General features: G+C 45.7%; 1 protein-coding gene across 1 annotated transcript in view; it reads left to right on the forward strand.

Annotated features, from left to right (window-relative positions):
* The first annotated feature begins 16051 nt into the window (after positions 1 to 16051).
* LOC121572437 (ataxin-2-like protein) overlaps positions 16052 to 17650 on the forward strand; it is a 48857-nt gene continuing 47258 nt past the window's right edge. The window contains 1 exon segment of the mRNA XM_045222422.1: positions 16052 to 16907. Within this exon segment, the coding sequence (XP_045078357.1) occupies positions 16792 to 16907 (116 nt within the window). The 5' untranslated portion in view covers positions 16052 to 16791.

Below are 17650 nucleotides of genomic sequence, written 5' to 3' on the forward strand. Positions count from 1 at the left end.
AATGAGCTAAGATAAGGCGGGGATTTGCCTAGAAGGGATTTATAGATGATCTGGAGCCAGTGGGTTTGGCGACGAATATGTAGTGAGGGCCAGCCAACGAGAGCGTACAGGTCACAATGGTGGGTAGTATATGGGGCTTTGGTGACAAAGCGGATGGCACTGTGATAGACTACATCCAATTTGCTGAGTAGAGTGTTGGAAGCTATTTTGTAAATGACAACGCCGAAGTCAAGGATCGGTAGGATAGTCAGTTTTACGAGGGCATGTTTAGCAGCATGAGTGAAGGAGGCTTTGTTGCGAAATAGGAAGACGATTCTAGATTTAACTTTGGATTGGAGATACTTAATGTGAGTCTGGAAGGAGAGTTACCAGTCTAACCAGACACCTAGGTATTTGTAGTTATCCACATATTCTAAGTCAGAGCCGCCGAGAGTAGTGATTCTAGTCGGGCAGGCGGGTGCAAGCAGCGTTCGATTGAAGAGCATGCATTTAGTTTTACTAGCGTTTAAGAGCAGTTGGAGGCCACGGAAGGAGTGTTGTATGGCATTGAAGCTTGTTTGGAGGTTTGTTAACACAGTGTCCAATGAAGGGCCAGATGTATACAAAATGGTGTCGTCTGCGTAGAGGTGGATCTGAGAGTCACCAGCAGCAAGAGCGACATCATTGATATACACAGAGAAGAAGAGTCGGCCGAGAATTGTTCCCTGTGGCACCCCCATAGAGACTGCCAGAGGTCCAGACAACAGGCCCTCCAATTTGACACATTGAACTCTATCTGAGAAGTAGTTGGTGAACCAGGCGAGGCAGTCATTTGAGAAACCAATGCTATTTAGTCTGCCAATAAGAATGCGGTAATTGACAGAGTCAAAAGCCTTGGCCAGGTCAATGAAGATGGCTGCACAGTACTGTCTTTTATCGATCGCTGTTATTATTTCATTTAGGACCTTGAGCGTGGCTGAGGTACAACCAGCTCGGAAACCAGATTGCATAGCGGAGAAGGTACGGTGGGATTCTAAATGGTCGGTGATCTGTTTGTTAACTTGGCTTTCAAATACTTTCAAAAGGCAGGGCAGGATGGATATAGGTCTGTAACAGTTTGGATCTAGAGTGTAGGGGTCCAGATTTTGCAGCTCTTTCAGAACATCAGCTATCTGAATTTGGGTGAAGGAGAAGCGGGGGGGCATAGGCAAGTTGCAGCGGAGGTTACAGAGCTGGTGGCCGGGGTAGGGGTAGCCAGGTGGAAAGCATGGCCAGCCGTAGCAAAATGCTTGTTGAAATTTTCGATTATCGTAGATTTATCGGTAGTGACAGTGTTTCCTAGCCTCAGTGCAGTGGGCATCTGGGGAGGAGGTGCTCTTATTCTCCATGGACTTTAGAGTGTCCCAAAACTTTTTGGAGTTAGTGCTACATGATGAAAATTTTGGTTTGAAAAAGTTAGCCTTTGCTTTCCTAACTGATTGTGTATATTCGTTCCTGACTTCCCTGAAAAGTTGCATATCGCGGGGGCTGTTCGATGCTAATGCCGTACGCCACAGGATGTTTTTGTGCTGGTCAAGGGCAGTCAAGTCTGGGGTGAACCAGGGGCTATATCTGTTCTTAGTTCTGAATTTTTTTAATGGGGCATGCTTATTTAAAATGGAGAGGAAAGCACTTTTAAAGATCAACCAGGCATCCTCTACTGACGGAATGAGGTCAATATCCATCCAGGATACCCGGGCCAGGTCAATTAGAAAGGCCTGCTCGCTGAAGTGTTTTAGGGAGCGTTTGACAGTGATGAGAGCTGGTCATTTGACCGCGGACCCATTACGGACGCAGGCAATGAGGCAGTGATCGCTGAGATCCTGGTTGAAGACAGCGGAGGTGTATTTAGAGGGTAAATTAGTCAGGATGATATCTATGAGGGTGCCCATGTTAACGGATTTAGGGTTGTACCTGGTAATTTGTGTGAGATTGAGGGCATCTAGTTTAGATTGTAGTACGGCCGGGGTGTTAAGCATATCCCAGTTTAGGTCACCAAGCAATACGAATGCTGAGGATAGATGGGGGGCAATCAATTGACATATTGTGTTCAGGGCACAGCTGGGGGCTGAGGGAGTCTGTAGCAAGCGGCAACAGTGAGATACTTATTTCTGGAAAGGTGGAATTTTAGAAGTAGAAGCTCAAACTGTTTGGGCACAGCCCTGGATAGTATGATAGAGCTCTGCAGGCTATATCTACAGTAGATTGCAACTCCGCCCCCTTTGGCAGTTCTATCTGGACGGAAAATGTTGTAGTTGGGAATGGACATTTCAGAATCTTTGGGGGCCTTCCTAAGCCAGGATTCAGACACTGCTAGAACATCAGGGTTGGCTGAGTGTGCTAACGCAGTGAATAACTCAAACTTAGGGAGGAGGCTTCTGATGTTAACATGCAAGAAACCAAGGCTTTTGCGATTACAGAAGTCAACAAATGATAGCGCCTGGGGAGCAGGAGTGATACTGGGGGCTACAGGGCCTGGGTTAACCTCTACATCACCTGAGGAACAGAGGAGGAGTAGAATAAGGATACAGCTAAAGGCTTTAAGAACTGGTCTTCTAGTGCGTTGGGAAAACAGAGAAAACAAGGGGCCGATTTCCGGGCGTTGTAGAATAGATTCAGGGCATTATGTACAGACAAGGATATGGAAGGATATGAGTACAGTGGAGGTAAACCTAAGCGTTGGGTAAAGATGAAAGAGATAGCATCACTGGAGGCACTGATTGAGCCGGTCTCCACGTGTGTGGGGGGTGGGACAAAGGATCTATCTGAGACAGGTTGAGCAGGACTGGGGGCTCTACATTGAAAAAGTACAGTTAGAACTAACCGAAACAGCAATAGGCATATTGACATGGGAGATAGGCATAAAGCAGTCACAGGTGTTATTTGAGAGAGCTAAGACAACAGCTGGTAATGGCGACGAAAGTTTGAGCTGAGGCTAAACAGATCAACAGGATGGGGTACCGTATTAAGGAACAGTCCAGCAGGCATCAGCTGTGTAGTTGAGTGGTCATAAGGTCCAGTGAACAGCAATAAGTAAGTCCGGGAGCAGTTCAGTGGCTGCTACGCTACAGGCTCGGCTGTTGATTGCGTGTGCTAGCGGGCCGGAGCTAGCAGATGGATCTTCGTGGTCGTCGCAACGGGAAGCCTGTTGAAACCACATCAGACAATTACGTCGGCAGACCAGTCGTGATGGATCGGCGGGGCTCCGTGTCAACACTAGGAGGTCCCGTCTGGTTGACAGAGAGGTAGATAGCCGGGAGATGGGCCTGGCTCGAGGCTAGCTCAAGGCTAACTGGGGTTAGCTTCAGGACAGTGGTGATTAGCCAACAACGACAACAGCCATTCGGTTGCAGCTAGCTAGTTGCGATGATCCGGTGTTAAGGTCCAGTGATTCAGTGATTCCGGCAGAAAATCCGATATGCTCTGGCTCGATAGCGCGATGTGCAGACTGTGCAGACTGGCCGATAATTGTCCAGGCTAGAGCTGGCTGGTAAGTAGTGCAGGCCACGGACAATGGTGCTGTCACGATCGTCATTCATAGAGGAGGACCAAGGCGCAGCGTTGAATGCGAACATTTTATTTATTAGAATGATCACACGATCAAAACAACAAAACGAAAACGTGACGTCCCTGGTTACATAAACAAACCAACACGGAACAAGAAACCACAAATAATGAATGCCTAACGGCTACCTAAGTATGACTCCCAATCAGAGACAACGAGCTACAGCCGTCTCTGATTGGGAGCCACCCTGGCCAACATAGATATACAACAACTAGAACATAAACAAATGAAAACTCACACCCTGGCTCAACATACTAGAGTCCCCAGAGCCAGGGCGTGACAGTACCCCCCCCTAAAGGCGCGGACTCCGACCGCGCCAACCAAATACAACAGGGAGGGACCGGGTGGGCACTCCGCCTGGCGGCGGATCCGGCTCCGGACATGACCCCCACTCCTTCTCTAACCCCCCAAAGTATCCCTGGTCCGGTCTGGCCCTGCTGACCAGAGCTGAACTGAACACTGGTGGAGCGGATTGCTCTAGCTCCGGCGTGACGCAGCACCTGACCGGTGCCGGACCCGCCACCGGTGGAACAGGCACGGGCCGTGCCGGACTGACGACGCACACCACTGGCTTGGTGTGGGGAGCAGGAGCGGGCCGAGCAGGCTGACGAAACGCACCACTGACTTGGTGCGGGGAGCAGGAGCGGGCGGTCGGGCTGACGGAGCGCACCACTGACTTGGTGCGGGGAGCAGGAACGGGCCGTGCCGGGCTGGCAACGCGCACCACTGACTTGGTGCGGGGAGCAGGAGCGGGCCGAGCCGGGCTGACGAAACGCACCACTGACTTGGTGCGGGGAGCAGGAGCGGGCCGGACCGGGCTGACGGGCGCACCACTGACTTGGTGCGGGGAGCAGGAACGGGCGTGCCGGGCTGACGACGCCGCACCACTGACTTGGTGCGGGGAGCAGGAACGGGCCGGACAGGGCTGACGAAACGCACCACTGACTTGGTGCGGGGAGCAGGAATGAGCCGGACTGGGCTGGCGGCGCGCACCACAGACTTGGTGCGGAGAGCAGGAACGGGCCGGACAGGGCTGACGAACGCACCACTGACTTGGTGCGGGGAGCAGGAATGGGCCGGGCCGAGCTGGCGATGCGCACCGTAGACTTGGTGCGAGTGGCAGGAACAGGCCGGACCGTACTGGGAACACACACCACTGGCCCTACGTGGGGATCAGGAACAGGCCGGACCGGACTGGCAACACACGCCAGTACCTCTCGCCGTGCCTCTACATCTTCCACCCCCTCTTCGACCAGTGGCCCCCGTAACCTGGCGGCCTCCTCTGCCAATCCGCTGGGCCGCTCTGCCGCGGTCTCCTGCTGGCCCGTCGTCCACGGCGTTAGCCCCCCCATAAAAAAATTCTGGGCGTCTCCCCTACCCGTGGACCAGGTCTCCATGTCCCTCGCAAGCCTTTCGCCCTTCTGCCACAATGTCAAGCCCTTCTCTTCCTCACTCGGCTTGACCCAGTCGAGGAGGCGAAGGAGATCTGTTAGGGATCTCCTGGCGATGGCTCCTGGACACGCTGCTTGGTCACATCTTGGTGGTTTCTTCTGTCACGATCGTCATTCATAGAGGAGGACCAAGGCGCAGCGTTGAATGCGAACATTTTATTTATTAGAATGATCACACGATCAAAACAACAAAACGAAAACGTGACGTCCCTGGTTACATAAACAAACCAACACGGAACAAGAAACCACAAATAATGAATGCCTAACGGCTACCTAAGTATGACTCCCAATCAGAGACAACGAGCTACAGCCGTCTCTGATTGGGAGCCACCCTGGCCAACATAGATATACAACAACTAGAACATAAACAAATGAAAACTCACACCCTGGCTCAACATACTAGAGTCCCCAGAGCCAGGGCGTGACAGGTGCAGACCGCTAACAGTGGCTAATAGCAAGTAGAGAGTTAGCTGGCTAGTTTCAGCCAGAGGTTCTGGATACAAATGTATGAAGAAATAATAGATCTGCAGGAAAATAACTTTAAATCCTTCCTGCAACTCTTTATGGATTCTACCAACGAAAGGGTTGATGATCTGTTTAAGGATGTAATGGAACTTAAACACAGTTTGGAATTTACGCAGTCGGAGGTGGAGGAGCTAGAGGGCGGGATTGTCACCAGCCAGACCGCATTCAAAACCATTTCCAAACACCACTTGACAAGCACTCTTCCAAAGGAGACTACCTCGAAAACCAATCGAGACGCAATAACATTTTAATCGATGGAATTGAGGACGTAAAGACTGAAACTTGGCATGAAACAGAAGTCAAGGCCAAGAAACTCCTGGCAGATCACCTCAAACTGGACCCTAAACTCATTGAGATGGAGAGGGCGCATAGGAATGGCACTTACTTCCCCGATGGATGGCCCAGATCTATAGTGGGCAAATTGCTCAGGTTCAAAGACAAGGAGGAGATTCTCAGAAGAGCCAAGTGCCTGAAGGGAACCACAATCTTCATAAATTAAGACTTCTCCGAAAAGGTATGCTTCAATAGAAAGGAACTGCTTCCACAACTAATTGAAGAACGAAGAAAAAGGCTACATCTTATACCTGAAGTATGATCAGCTGGTTGTTCACCCCCCCGCCCCTCTCGTAGGCCTATGGCAAATAACTCTGCTATACAGTGCATTCAGAAAGTATTCATACCCCTTGACTTTTTCCACACTTTGTTATGTTACAGCCTTATTCTAAAATTGATTAAATTAATATTTTTCCTCATAAATCTACACACAATACCCCATAATGACAAAGCGAAAACAGTTTTTTAACAGGTCTGAATAAGGTCTGAATACTTTCCGAATGCACTGTAGTTGTGTTGTGTTTATGATAAATGTAATGTAAATGTAGAAGAATTTGTTTATGCAAACGGCTGTGCATCTACCAGGGCTAAGATATCCTGTGGTGTGCCACAGGGTTCGATAATTGGACCTTTGTTATTTCTAATCTACAGTGGGGAAAAAAAGTATTTAGTCAGCCACCCATTGTGCATGTTCTCCCACTTAAAAAGATGAGAGAGGCCTGTAATTTTCATCATAGGTACACGTCAAATATGACAGACAAAATTAGAAAAAAAATGCCAGAAAATCACATTGTAGGATTTTTAATGAATTTATTTGCAAATTATGGTGGAAAATAAGTATTTGGTCAATAACAAAAGTTTCTCAATACTTTGTTATATACCCTTTGTTGGCAATGACACAGGTCAAACGTTTTCTGTAAGTCTTCACAAGGTTTTCACACACTGTTGCTGGTATTTTGGCCCATTCCTCCATGCAGATCTCCTCTAGAGCAGTGTCGCTGGGCAACACAGACTTTCAAATCCCTCCAAAGATTTTCTATTGGGTTGAGATCTGGAGACTGGCTAGGCCACTCCAGGACCTTGAAATGCTTCTTACGAAGCCACTCCTTCGTTGCCCGGGCGGTGTGTTTGGGATCATTGTCATGCTGAAAGATCCAGCCACGTTTCATCTTCAATGCCCTTGCTGATGGAAGGAGGTTTTCACCCAAAATCTCACGATACATGGCCCCATTCATTCTTTCCTTTACACGGATCAGTCGTCCTGGTCCCTTTGCAGAAAAACAGCCCCAAAGCATGATGTTTCCACCCCCATGCTTCACAGTAGGTATGGTGTTCTTTGGATGCAACTCAGCATTCTCTGTCCTCCAAACACGACGAGTTGAGTTTTTACCAAAAAGTTATATTTTGGTTTCATCTGACCATATGACATTCTCCCAATCCTCTTCTGGATCATTCAAATGCACTCTAGCAAACTTCAGACGGGCCTGGACATGTACTGGCTTAAGCAGGGGGACACGTCTGGCACTACGTCTGGCGGCGTAGTGTGTTACTGATGGTAGGCTTTGTTACTTTGGTCCCAGCTCTCTGCAGGTCATTCACTAGGTCCTCCCGTGTGGTTCTGGGATTTTTGCTCACCGTTCTTGTGATCATTTTGACCCCACAGGCTGAGATCTTGAGTGGAGCCCCAGATCAAGGGGAGATTATCAGTGGTCTTGTATGTCTTCCATTTCCTAATAATTGCTCCCACAGTTGATTTCTTCAAACCAAGCTACTTACCTATTGCAGATTCAGTCTTCCCAGCCTGGTGCAGGTCTACAATTTTGTTTCTGGTGTCCTTTGACAGCTCTTTGGTCTTGGCCATAGTGGAGTTTGGAGTGTGACTGTTTGAGGTTGTGGACAGGTGTCTTTTATACTGATAACAAGTTCAAACAGGTGCCATTAATACAGGTAACGCAGTGGAGGACAGAGGAGCCTCTTAAAGAAGAAGTTACAGGTCTGTGAGAGCCAGAAATCTTGCTTGTTTGTAGGTGACCAAATACTTATTTTCCACCATAATTTGCAAATAAATTCATAAAAAATCCTACAATGTGATTTTCTGGATTTTTTTTCCTCAATTTGTCTGTCATAGTTGACGTGTACCTATGATGAAAATTACAGGCCTCTCTCATCTTTTTAAGTGGGAGAACTTGCACAATTGGTGGCTGACTAAATACTTTTTTTCCCCACTGTACATCAATGACCTTGCTGCTGTGTCTTCTACCGTACTTCCCATCCACTTTGCTGATGATACCAATTAGATTTTATAACACAAGAATTTGACTCACTAATTAATGAAGCCAACTCAGATATGGCCACATCTTCTGAATGGTTCCAGATAAACAAATGATCTTTAAATGTAAAAAAAAATAGAACTTTATTCTATTCACTAGTAAGAATACCTTTTTTTTTTTTTTTACCCTCCTATTATGTTGCGGGTCAATTTGACACATTTCCACTTTTGAGTTGTCTAAAATACTAGTTAACCTCTCCTTTTCTCCATGAAATTAAATTACTTTTCCTCATTTAAGTTCATGAACCTAACTGCAAAATGTGGACACACTGATGTGTTGTGGAATGTCTGTGTAGATTTTGTATACAAACATGATGTTGTCGGTCATTTTGACCTGGAGGCTTTCATGTGTATAGATATTTGCACAGGTCCAAAATAAACAAGTGTCTTTGATGTATTTTGTTTTGACTGGTTCTGGTTGCACTTTTATAATTATGTTTGGGTGAAAAGGAGCTTTCCCAAGCTTCTCCTTCTCAGTGCAAGAGCAGGAGATTTCTGACACAGACACTCAAAAATTAGCTCCAAAAGATTTTCAGTCAATGAAGCCTTATCACAAATTCTGGACCGTGACAGTGAAATAGAATTAGAGGTTTCAGAGCCAGAGGACATTTCAGAGACAGGGACTATTTTTGTTCAGTATATAATAGCTAAGGGATTTGGAAATAGTCTTACCTCACAGTACCGTGTTTGAAGCATCCATTCCTTGCTAAAATCTTGTTTTGAGAGCAAGTTTGGCAAGCCTCTATGGGTACTTCAATGTGTTCAATTGCATTTTCTCCTGTATTTTGACCAGTGCTTGACTTGGGGTGGACTAAGTGCAGGAGCTGTCTTTTTCCAAGTCGGTCCATTAGACTATGTTCACCGAAATTCACTAAATACATTATACTGATTATTCACTGTTAATGGTTTATACACATTTTCCATGACTTCTCCATGACTTTTAACCAAATTTTCATGACTATTATTATAGCCTACATAAAAAAGTAGAGCATAATTGACACTGGAAAGCTGCTGTGTCCGATCCCATGTAAACCTACCACCTCCTGCCATTGTGGCCTTGACCAAGAGAGTTAGCCCGCCACTGGGGCGCAATTTTTGTTTTAGAAGTGGGGGGGACATAACCTGGCGGTGGGTCTGGGGGGTCCTCCCTCCTAATTTTCTGGGGCATCTAAAGCCTACTAGGGCTGTCCCAACTAAAAAAAAAATTGGTCCACCAAGAGTAGTCTTTTCATTTGAACAAACGATTGGTCTAAATTTTAATACGTGTATCTTTTCCATATACAGCTGCGGAAAAAATTAAGAGACCAGTGCAAAATGATCACTTTCTCTGGTTTTCCTATTTATAGGTATGTGTTTGGGTAAAAATAACATGTTTGTTTTATTCTATAAACTACTGACAACATTTCTCCCAAATTCCAAATAAAAATATTGTCATTTAGAGCATTTATTTGCAGAAAATGACAACTGATCAAAATAACAAAAAAGATGCAGTGTTGTCAGACCTCGAATAATGCAAAGAAAATAAGTTCATGTTCATTTTTAAACAACACAATACTAATGTTTTAACTTAGGAAGAGTTCAGAAATCAATATTTGGTGGAATAACCCTGATTTTCAATCACAGCTTTCATGCGTCTTGGCATGCTCTCCACCAGTCTTTCACATTGATGTTGGATGACTTTATGCCACTCCTGGCGCAAAAAATTAAAGCAGCTCGGCTTTGTTTGATGGCTTAATCCATTTTCCTCTTGATCACATTCCAGATGTTTTCAATGGGGTTCAGGTCTGGAGATTGGGCTGGCCATGACAGGGTCTTGATCTGGTGGTCCTCCATCCACACCTTGATTGACCTGGCTGTGTGGCATGGCACATTGTCCTGCTGGAAAAACCAATCCTCAGAGTTGGGGAACAATGTCAGAGCAAAAGGAAGCAAGTTTTCTTCCAGGACAACCTTGTACATGGCTTGATTCATGCGTCCTTCACAAAGACAAATCTGCCCGATTCCAGCCTTGCTGAAGCACCCCCAGATCATCACCGATCCTCCACCAAATTTCACAGTGGGTGCAAGACACTGTGGCTTGTAGGCCTCTCCAGGTCTCCGTTTAACCATTAGACGACCAGGTGTTGGGCAAAGCTGTGAAGGGCCTTGGTCAAGGAGGTGACCATGAACCCGATGGTCACTCTGACAAAGCTCCAGAGTTCCTCTGTGGAGATGGGAGAACCTTCCAGAAGGACAACCATCTCTGCAGCACTTCACCAATCAGGCCCTTATGGTAGAGTGGCCAGACGGAAGCCACTCCTCAGTAAAAGGCACATGACAACCCGCTTGGAGTTTGCCAAAGGCACCTAAAGGACTCAGACCATGAGAAACAAGCTTCTCTGTTCTGATGAAACCAAGATTGAAATCTTTGGCCTGAATGCCAAGCGTCACGTCTGGAGGAAACCTGGCACCATCCCTACGGTGAAGCATGGTGGTGGCAGCATCATGCTGTGGGGATGTTTTTCAGCGGCAGGGACTGGGAGACTAGTCAGGGTCGAGGGAAAGATGAACGGAGCAAAGTACAGAGAGATCCTTGATGAAAACCTGCTCCAGAGCGCTCAGGACCTCAGACTGGTACAAAGTTTCACCTTCCAACAGGACAACAACCCTAAACACACAGCAAAGACAACGCAGGAGTGGCTTCAGGACAAGTCTCTGAATGTCCTTGAGTGGCCCAGCCAGAGCCCGGACTTGAACCCGATCGAACATCTCTGGACAGACCTGAAAATAGCTGTGCAGAGACACTCCCCATCCAACCTGACAGAACTTGAGAGGATCTGCAGAGAAGAATGGGAGAAACTCCCCAAATACAGGTGTGCCAAGCTTGTAGCATCATACCCAAGAAGACTCGAGGCTGTAATTGCTGCCAAAGGTGCTTCAACAAAGTACTGAGTAAAGGGTCTGAATACTTATGTAAATGTGATATTTCCGTTTTTTTATTTTTAATAGATTTACAAACATTTCTAAAAACCTGTTTTTGCTTTGTCATTATGGGGTATTGTGTGTAGATTGATGAGGGGAAAAAAACGATTTAATCAATTTTAGAATAAGGCTGTAACATAACAAAATGTGGAAAAAGTTAAGGGGTCTGAATACTTTCCGAATGCACCTGTCAGCAACGGGTGTGGCTGAAATAGCCAAATCCAGTAATTTTAAGGGGTGTTCACATACTTTTGTATATATAGTGTATAAGGCTCAAATATTCATGTTTCAGGGGAGATACATGCACAGCAAGTTATTTGTCAATATTTTTAATGTTTTTGCAATTACATGGCTACTGGTTAATAGAGGGAAATCCCAGCTTTCCAATGGTGCAGATATATTTAGGCTCTACAGTGCCGGTGGAAAGGCGACAACGAAATGAATGCTTAGTTAGCTATAGTTAACTAGCGAGATAACTGCTACGAGTTATGTTTTGAATTGGTGATCTAGTTAGTCTCTCTGTCATTATTTTATACCAGCTGCTGAAATGTCGCACTCTCTCTCCTCAGGCAACCGCCCACTCGCACTGGCACACACGCAGCGCCACAGACATGCACTGAATTGTTATTCCGATAATGGCTGATATGTCATTTTTTTATTGATTGATCATATTTAAAAGTGTGCTTTCATAAATTACATGAACAATTATGAAAAACATTTCCATTACTTTTCATGACCTTACAAACCCTAATTTGACCATTTGGAACAGCGCATCATGCCATTCAGGCTGGCGCTTAAAAAATTTTTTTGACAGCCTACTGTCACCAGTGTTGCCAACTCCTCAGTAAGGAAAGTAGCTATTGGCTGTCCTAAAAGTCGCTAGAAGTCGCTAAATGACGCCATCACCTAATTTGCATAATTGGCCATGTGCATGTAATTGTGATGGACGCTGTAGGAGAGAGGAATAACGTTGTGGGAAAAGAAAAAGTGAGTAATAAACACCCTACATTTACATCCCGCCCTGAATGTAAGCCAGGGTGGGATCAGCCAGCGGCGGCTTCCCGCATGCGCTATTCATTTGCAGTCTGGACGCGGAGGGGTGAACATCTCCTGCTCTGACTGCAGCTGGGAGGGACTGCTGTGCGAGGACTGGGCCACCTGTGAGTGCTTTGGGACGGGGGTGGGGCCCACGGCAGAGGCCCACGGCAGCATCCACGGCAGCACCCGCTGCTCGTTGAGAAGAGTAGGAACGATACGTGCTTTCACGTCAGAGTCTCCAAAAGTCTCGAATAACACCAGAAAAAGTTGCTAGATTTGTCGCTAGTCGCTTTTTGGAAAAAGTGTCGCTAAATTGGCAACACTGACTGTCACGCACAGATTCACAGACTAGCAGCAAATAAAGTTGAACAAAGCGGAATTAGGAAATGATTGTCCACTACCCCATTGCTATTCAATGAAGATCCCGCCTTCATTCCTCTTTGATCAACCTTTTTTGCCTCGATGTATGAATCTGGGCCAGCGATAGGCTACTTCGCTTTCATAAAGGTGCTGGTACACAATTCCCCAAAAATGACAAGTGCCTGTACGGCGTTCCAGACAGCCCCGGCCCAAGTCAAGCACTGACTTTGACCGCATTCCTGTACGAGCCTTATTTTCTCCAGGCTCTCCGCTCTTATGCTGTTGACTAAATACCTGGACTATGTAGGCTGGAATACGCCCCTAGTTGAAAAGGGGCGTGGCTTTGGCTAACCCTCGTTTGGGGGGAAAAAAGACGCCCTAGCAGCAATAAAGCCGTGACCCCGGCGATATCCCTTCAAAATAAAAGTCCCGCAATGAAGATGGTAAAAAATATTAAAATTGTCGAAATTCTTAAAATGTTATGAGGAAATGTTAGCAGACTTCGATTTTTTTTTACAGTATGAAGAAAGGAACAAAAGTTAATCGCCGTTATAGCATAAATAATTTTATAGCATTGACATGATTGTTAACAGCATTAAAAGTAATGATTACCAGATAGTTATTATGGTAACAACAGTAATACAAATAACAATATTCATATTATTGTTATAATTATAATAATCAACTTTAAAAAACACTTTTAAATCCCATTGTAAATTAGCCCATTCAAATTCCACAATGTTCAGTACGTTTTTCATATTGGACATACTCAGCAGCAACCCGTCATTCAGGGCAGATGGGGCTCCTTTAAATCTTTTTTTATTTTTTTTATGACAATAATTATTTTGCCTGTTTTGCATGTTATTTTGGCATTAATTCGTGTCATATCAGTTTGCAAACATTGTAAAAACACATTTATTGAGTGAATAAAGCCGCATACAAACATGGTCTCGTTCTTGCTTTCTTGAGTAAGGCAGCTCCAAAATACAGATGTTTCAGCCTAGCTCAGTGCTTTCTGTGGTGGAGAGACAGCCAGCAGAAAATACTGAGCGTAGGTGTTGGTAATCTTCTTCTTCACTACGTCACCGCATAATGCACAGGGAGAGATAGGCAGTTCAAGCCCCCTTGGGTGCTGCCATATATTTACATTAGAAGTGCCCATCCAAGAAGGCTCAAGGTCATTGGCCACAGATAAAATTACTACAAATCACGTTATATCTACCGTAGCTTTGATTGGCCTGATCATGTCAACATCATACTTTGAAAATCTTAGCTAGCAAGCAGTCATCATCATGAATCACGTCGACAATCTACTGGAAAATCCTTTTCAATTGTTGTCATATGAAGATAAATTATAGATAAAATGTATCGGTGCTCGTCGGCCATTGGACATAAACATTACACAACAAGTCGGAAATTGCAAATTCAACATTGAGTGGTTTGGAAGGAATCAGTGGCTAACAGCAAGCGTTGCAAAGCAATCACTATTTTGCTTCCCCTGCCTGCAATTCGGTGGAGAGGGTGTGTGGTCCATGTCTGGAGCTTAAAAAGGGTCTATTTTCCAAGCTTAAAAAGATCAACATTCACACGCAACACCATGGGCCAGAAAAGGTTGAATAAATTGGTCATGCTGTCAATCCAGCATGACTTCTGCTGCATTCAAAACAACTGGAAAATCTGAACTGGGAAATCTTAGACTTCAGTGAGTTCAAGACAACTGGGAACTCATAAAAAAAGCAAATAGTCCTGGTAGCCATGATTAGCTGTTCAGGAGTCTTATGGCTTGGGGGTAGAAGCTGTTAAGAAGCCTTTTGGACCTAGACTTGGCACTCCGGTAAAGTTTGACATGCGGTAGCAGAGAGAACAGTCTATGACTAGGGTGGCTGGAGTCGGTGACAATTTTTAGGGCCTTCCTCTGACACTGCTTGGTATAGAGGTCCTGGATGGCAGGAAGTTTGGCCCCAGTGATGTACTGGGCCGTACGCACTACTCTCTGTAGTGCCTTGTGGTCGGAGGCCGAGCAGTTACCATACCAGGCGGTGATGCAGCCAGTCAGGATGCTCTCGATGGTGCAGCTGTAGAACTTTTTGAGGATCTGAGGATCTGAGGACCCATGCCAAATATTTTCAGTCTCCTGAGGGGGAATAGGCTTTGTCATGCCCTCTTCATGACTGTCTTGGTGTGTTTGGACCATGATAGTTTGCTGGTGATGTGGACACCAAGGAACTTGAAGCTCTCAACCTGTTCCACTACAGCCCCTTTGATGACAATGGGGGCATGCTCAGTCCTATTTTTTTCCCTGTAGTCCACAATCATCTCCTTTGTCTTGATCACGTTGAGGGAGAGGTTGTTATCCTGGCACCACACGGCCAGGTCTCTGACCTCCTCCCTATAGGCTGTCTCATCGTTGTCGGTAATCAGGCCTGTTGTGTCGTCGGCAAACGTAATGATGGTGTTGGAGTTGTGCCTGGCCATGCAGTCATGGGTGAACAGGGAGTATAGGAGGGGACTGAGCACGCACCCCTGAGGGGCTCCCGTGTTGAGGATCAGCGTGGCAGATGTGTATGTTGTGTACTAAGCTATTAGTAGCCCATGTGCCTTCGCCTAATAATTTGGTTCCTTTCCCCCTCAGAACTTAGCCTACTGTTCTGACTTGGTGGTGCACATGTAGCCTATAACCTGTTTTAGAGAAATGTAATCATCGAATATTGTAAGAGCTTTCATTGTCTGCTTATATGCCCCCTTTATTTATCCTACGGTTCTGACTTGGTGTACAGGGAGAACACTGTAAGAACGGCACATGTTCTGAATTCTGTCGCTGTACATTTTAAAAGTGCTAAACAAATAGTTATATTGACTACGTCCGTCCTAGCTCGCTCATTAATGTCTTCATCGAAATTACGGATTGGCTTTAATCCGCTTGTCGTCCCCTTATGCCATAGTTCGTACATCTCCATTGTCATTAGAAACCACATTTATTTAAGCAAGTCAGCCATATCAGCAATGTTTTTTTAAAGGCAGTAAATGAGGCTGAATTAACTGTTTCACGGCCAGACAAGGCTCTGCTGATAGCCAGGTGTAGCAGTGGTAAGATGTTGGGACTGCTGTTGGGACAGCTTTACGTAGGCACTAACAGTTTGTGGACACCGTTTGTCACTGTTATAGTGCAATTAATGTATTGTGTTGTGTTGTGTTGTGTAGTGTAGTGGCTTTGCTGGCATGCATCCCACGTTTTTGTTTTTTTGCCCCACCAAGATTTACAAGCTAAAATCGCCACTGCCCCTTTTTTTTTTTTAAATCACTTATCTCATAGAAATACTTTTACTCATTGTATGATAACTAGTAGAAAATATATCGATAATTGTGCATCATTTTCACCTTAATTATTCATTTACAAAGTATACAGGACGGGACTCTTATTCTGAAGGATTCCAAAAAACCCTGACCCGGAACTACTTAGTTATTCTTGGCTGCTTCACCGCGGTGCCTGTGATGACCACTGAGCAGCGCGCGGTTGATCGAGTGAAACTTACCTCGAGAGGTGGTGACCGACCGCGGGTTTTCATCCCAAAACAAGTATACTAGCATCATAACTGGTAGTCTAAGGTTTAACCTTCAAGAAGAATACTTCAAGTCTACCTAAAGAAGCAAGTAATCCAGACAGGGAAGCTACCATGCGAATGTCCGAAGAGACTGCCAGCTAGCTAGGATCAGTAGAAGCCTAAACCACGATCTCGTGTTTAAACATTGTTGCTACTTAGCGAATAAATCGATACGAAACAGCAAAGTAGCCAGCCAGAGAATACAATCCGAAATCAAGGTATATTTTAATTGCGATCCACCTTGCAATAGCTTTCCCGTTTGCGAGGCCAATTGCTATTAGCGTTAGCTAGCATAGCTGTTCTCAGTCATTGAGGTTAATACAGGCTAACGGTATTGTTTTGATTGCTAGCTAAACGTTGGCCAGTCGGCGAATTATTTGGGACTCCCTAAAAGCACACCACTTCGATACAGTTACGTCCGGAAGTGACTATCCGTAGCAGGTTATGAGAGCATTTTCGCTAACCCTAAACCTTTTCCTTCTACGTTAATTCTCAAAACCTGCTACGTAAAAGTCATTTCCCGTTGTAGCTGTATCGAAGTGTGTTTTTAGGTTATCTCCAATTATTTGACTGGAATAATATTTAGTTTTATAAGCTTGCTGCTTGGCCATGTTGAAACAACAACAGCCCAGCTCCGGCGGGCGAAAAACCTCCAACGGGACTCCGGGCCCCGCCAGTATGTCGTCCACGGCCAGTGGGATCAACAACAGAGCACAGGTTGGGAGGTGAGTGAAATTAGGACGTCCAGATAGGAAAGGCTGAGCATTTTCTCATGGCTTCAAGGCCTACCGGTCAAAGCATGTGTAGCTTGTTAAAGTGGGCATGTCGTGGGAAATGGGATTTCGTTGATGGGCCTATGAAAATAGATTGCGGGTGATTGACAATAAATACTAATTGAAGCTATTTCAAGGCACCAAAAAAAGATAACGTAATCTATAAGCAGATAAGTGGTTACTACATGCCACGCCCACAACATGCCACGCCCACAACATGCCACGCCCACTGCCATTGAGTCTGCTAGCAGTGTCGCTGGCCCACACTCCAGCACAGTAGGTGGAGATAATGCACCAATAAGGTTGGATGCCACCCGCCGAAAACCCCACCGAAAGAGGCTGCTAGTTAGCTAGGGGACACCGGTGCATTATGAGAGAATCTCAATTGCCAACTCCTCGCATCCTCTGTCCTTTCACCTCGCTTCTTTCTCAAAACCCATTGGATGAGAAAGCCAGAGGTCCCTCCTCTCTGACCTTCTCCTCCAACGGGTTTTGAGAAGGAGTTGAGGAGAGAGGACACAGAGTATGAAATTGAGATTCTCCCAGTGTCTTTCGCCCCCGCCTGCCGAACACTGCTTTCAGGCAGCTCTGTTAACGTTACGCCAAGGGAAGTAGATAGCTAGCAGCCTCAATGGCATGTAGTAACTGCGGTCCGCAGATGGAGTTATGAGATAGTTGTGAAATAGTAAGTCGTA

Source organism: Coregonus clupeaformis, chromosome 1 (genome assembly GCF_020615455.1).
Source record: "Coregonus clupeaformis isolate EN_2021a chromosome 1, ASM2061545v1, whole genome shotgun sequence".
Classification (NCBI taxonomy): domain Eukaryota; kingdom Metazoa; phylum Chordata; class Actinopteri; order Salmoniformes; family Salmonidae; genus Coregonus; species Coregonus clupeaformis.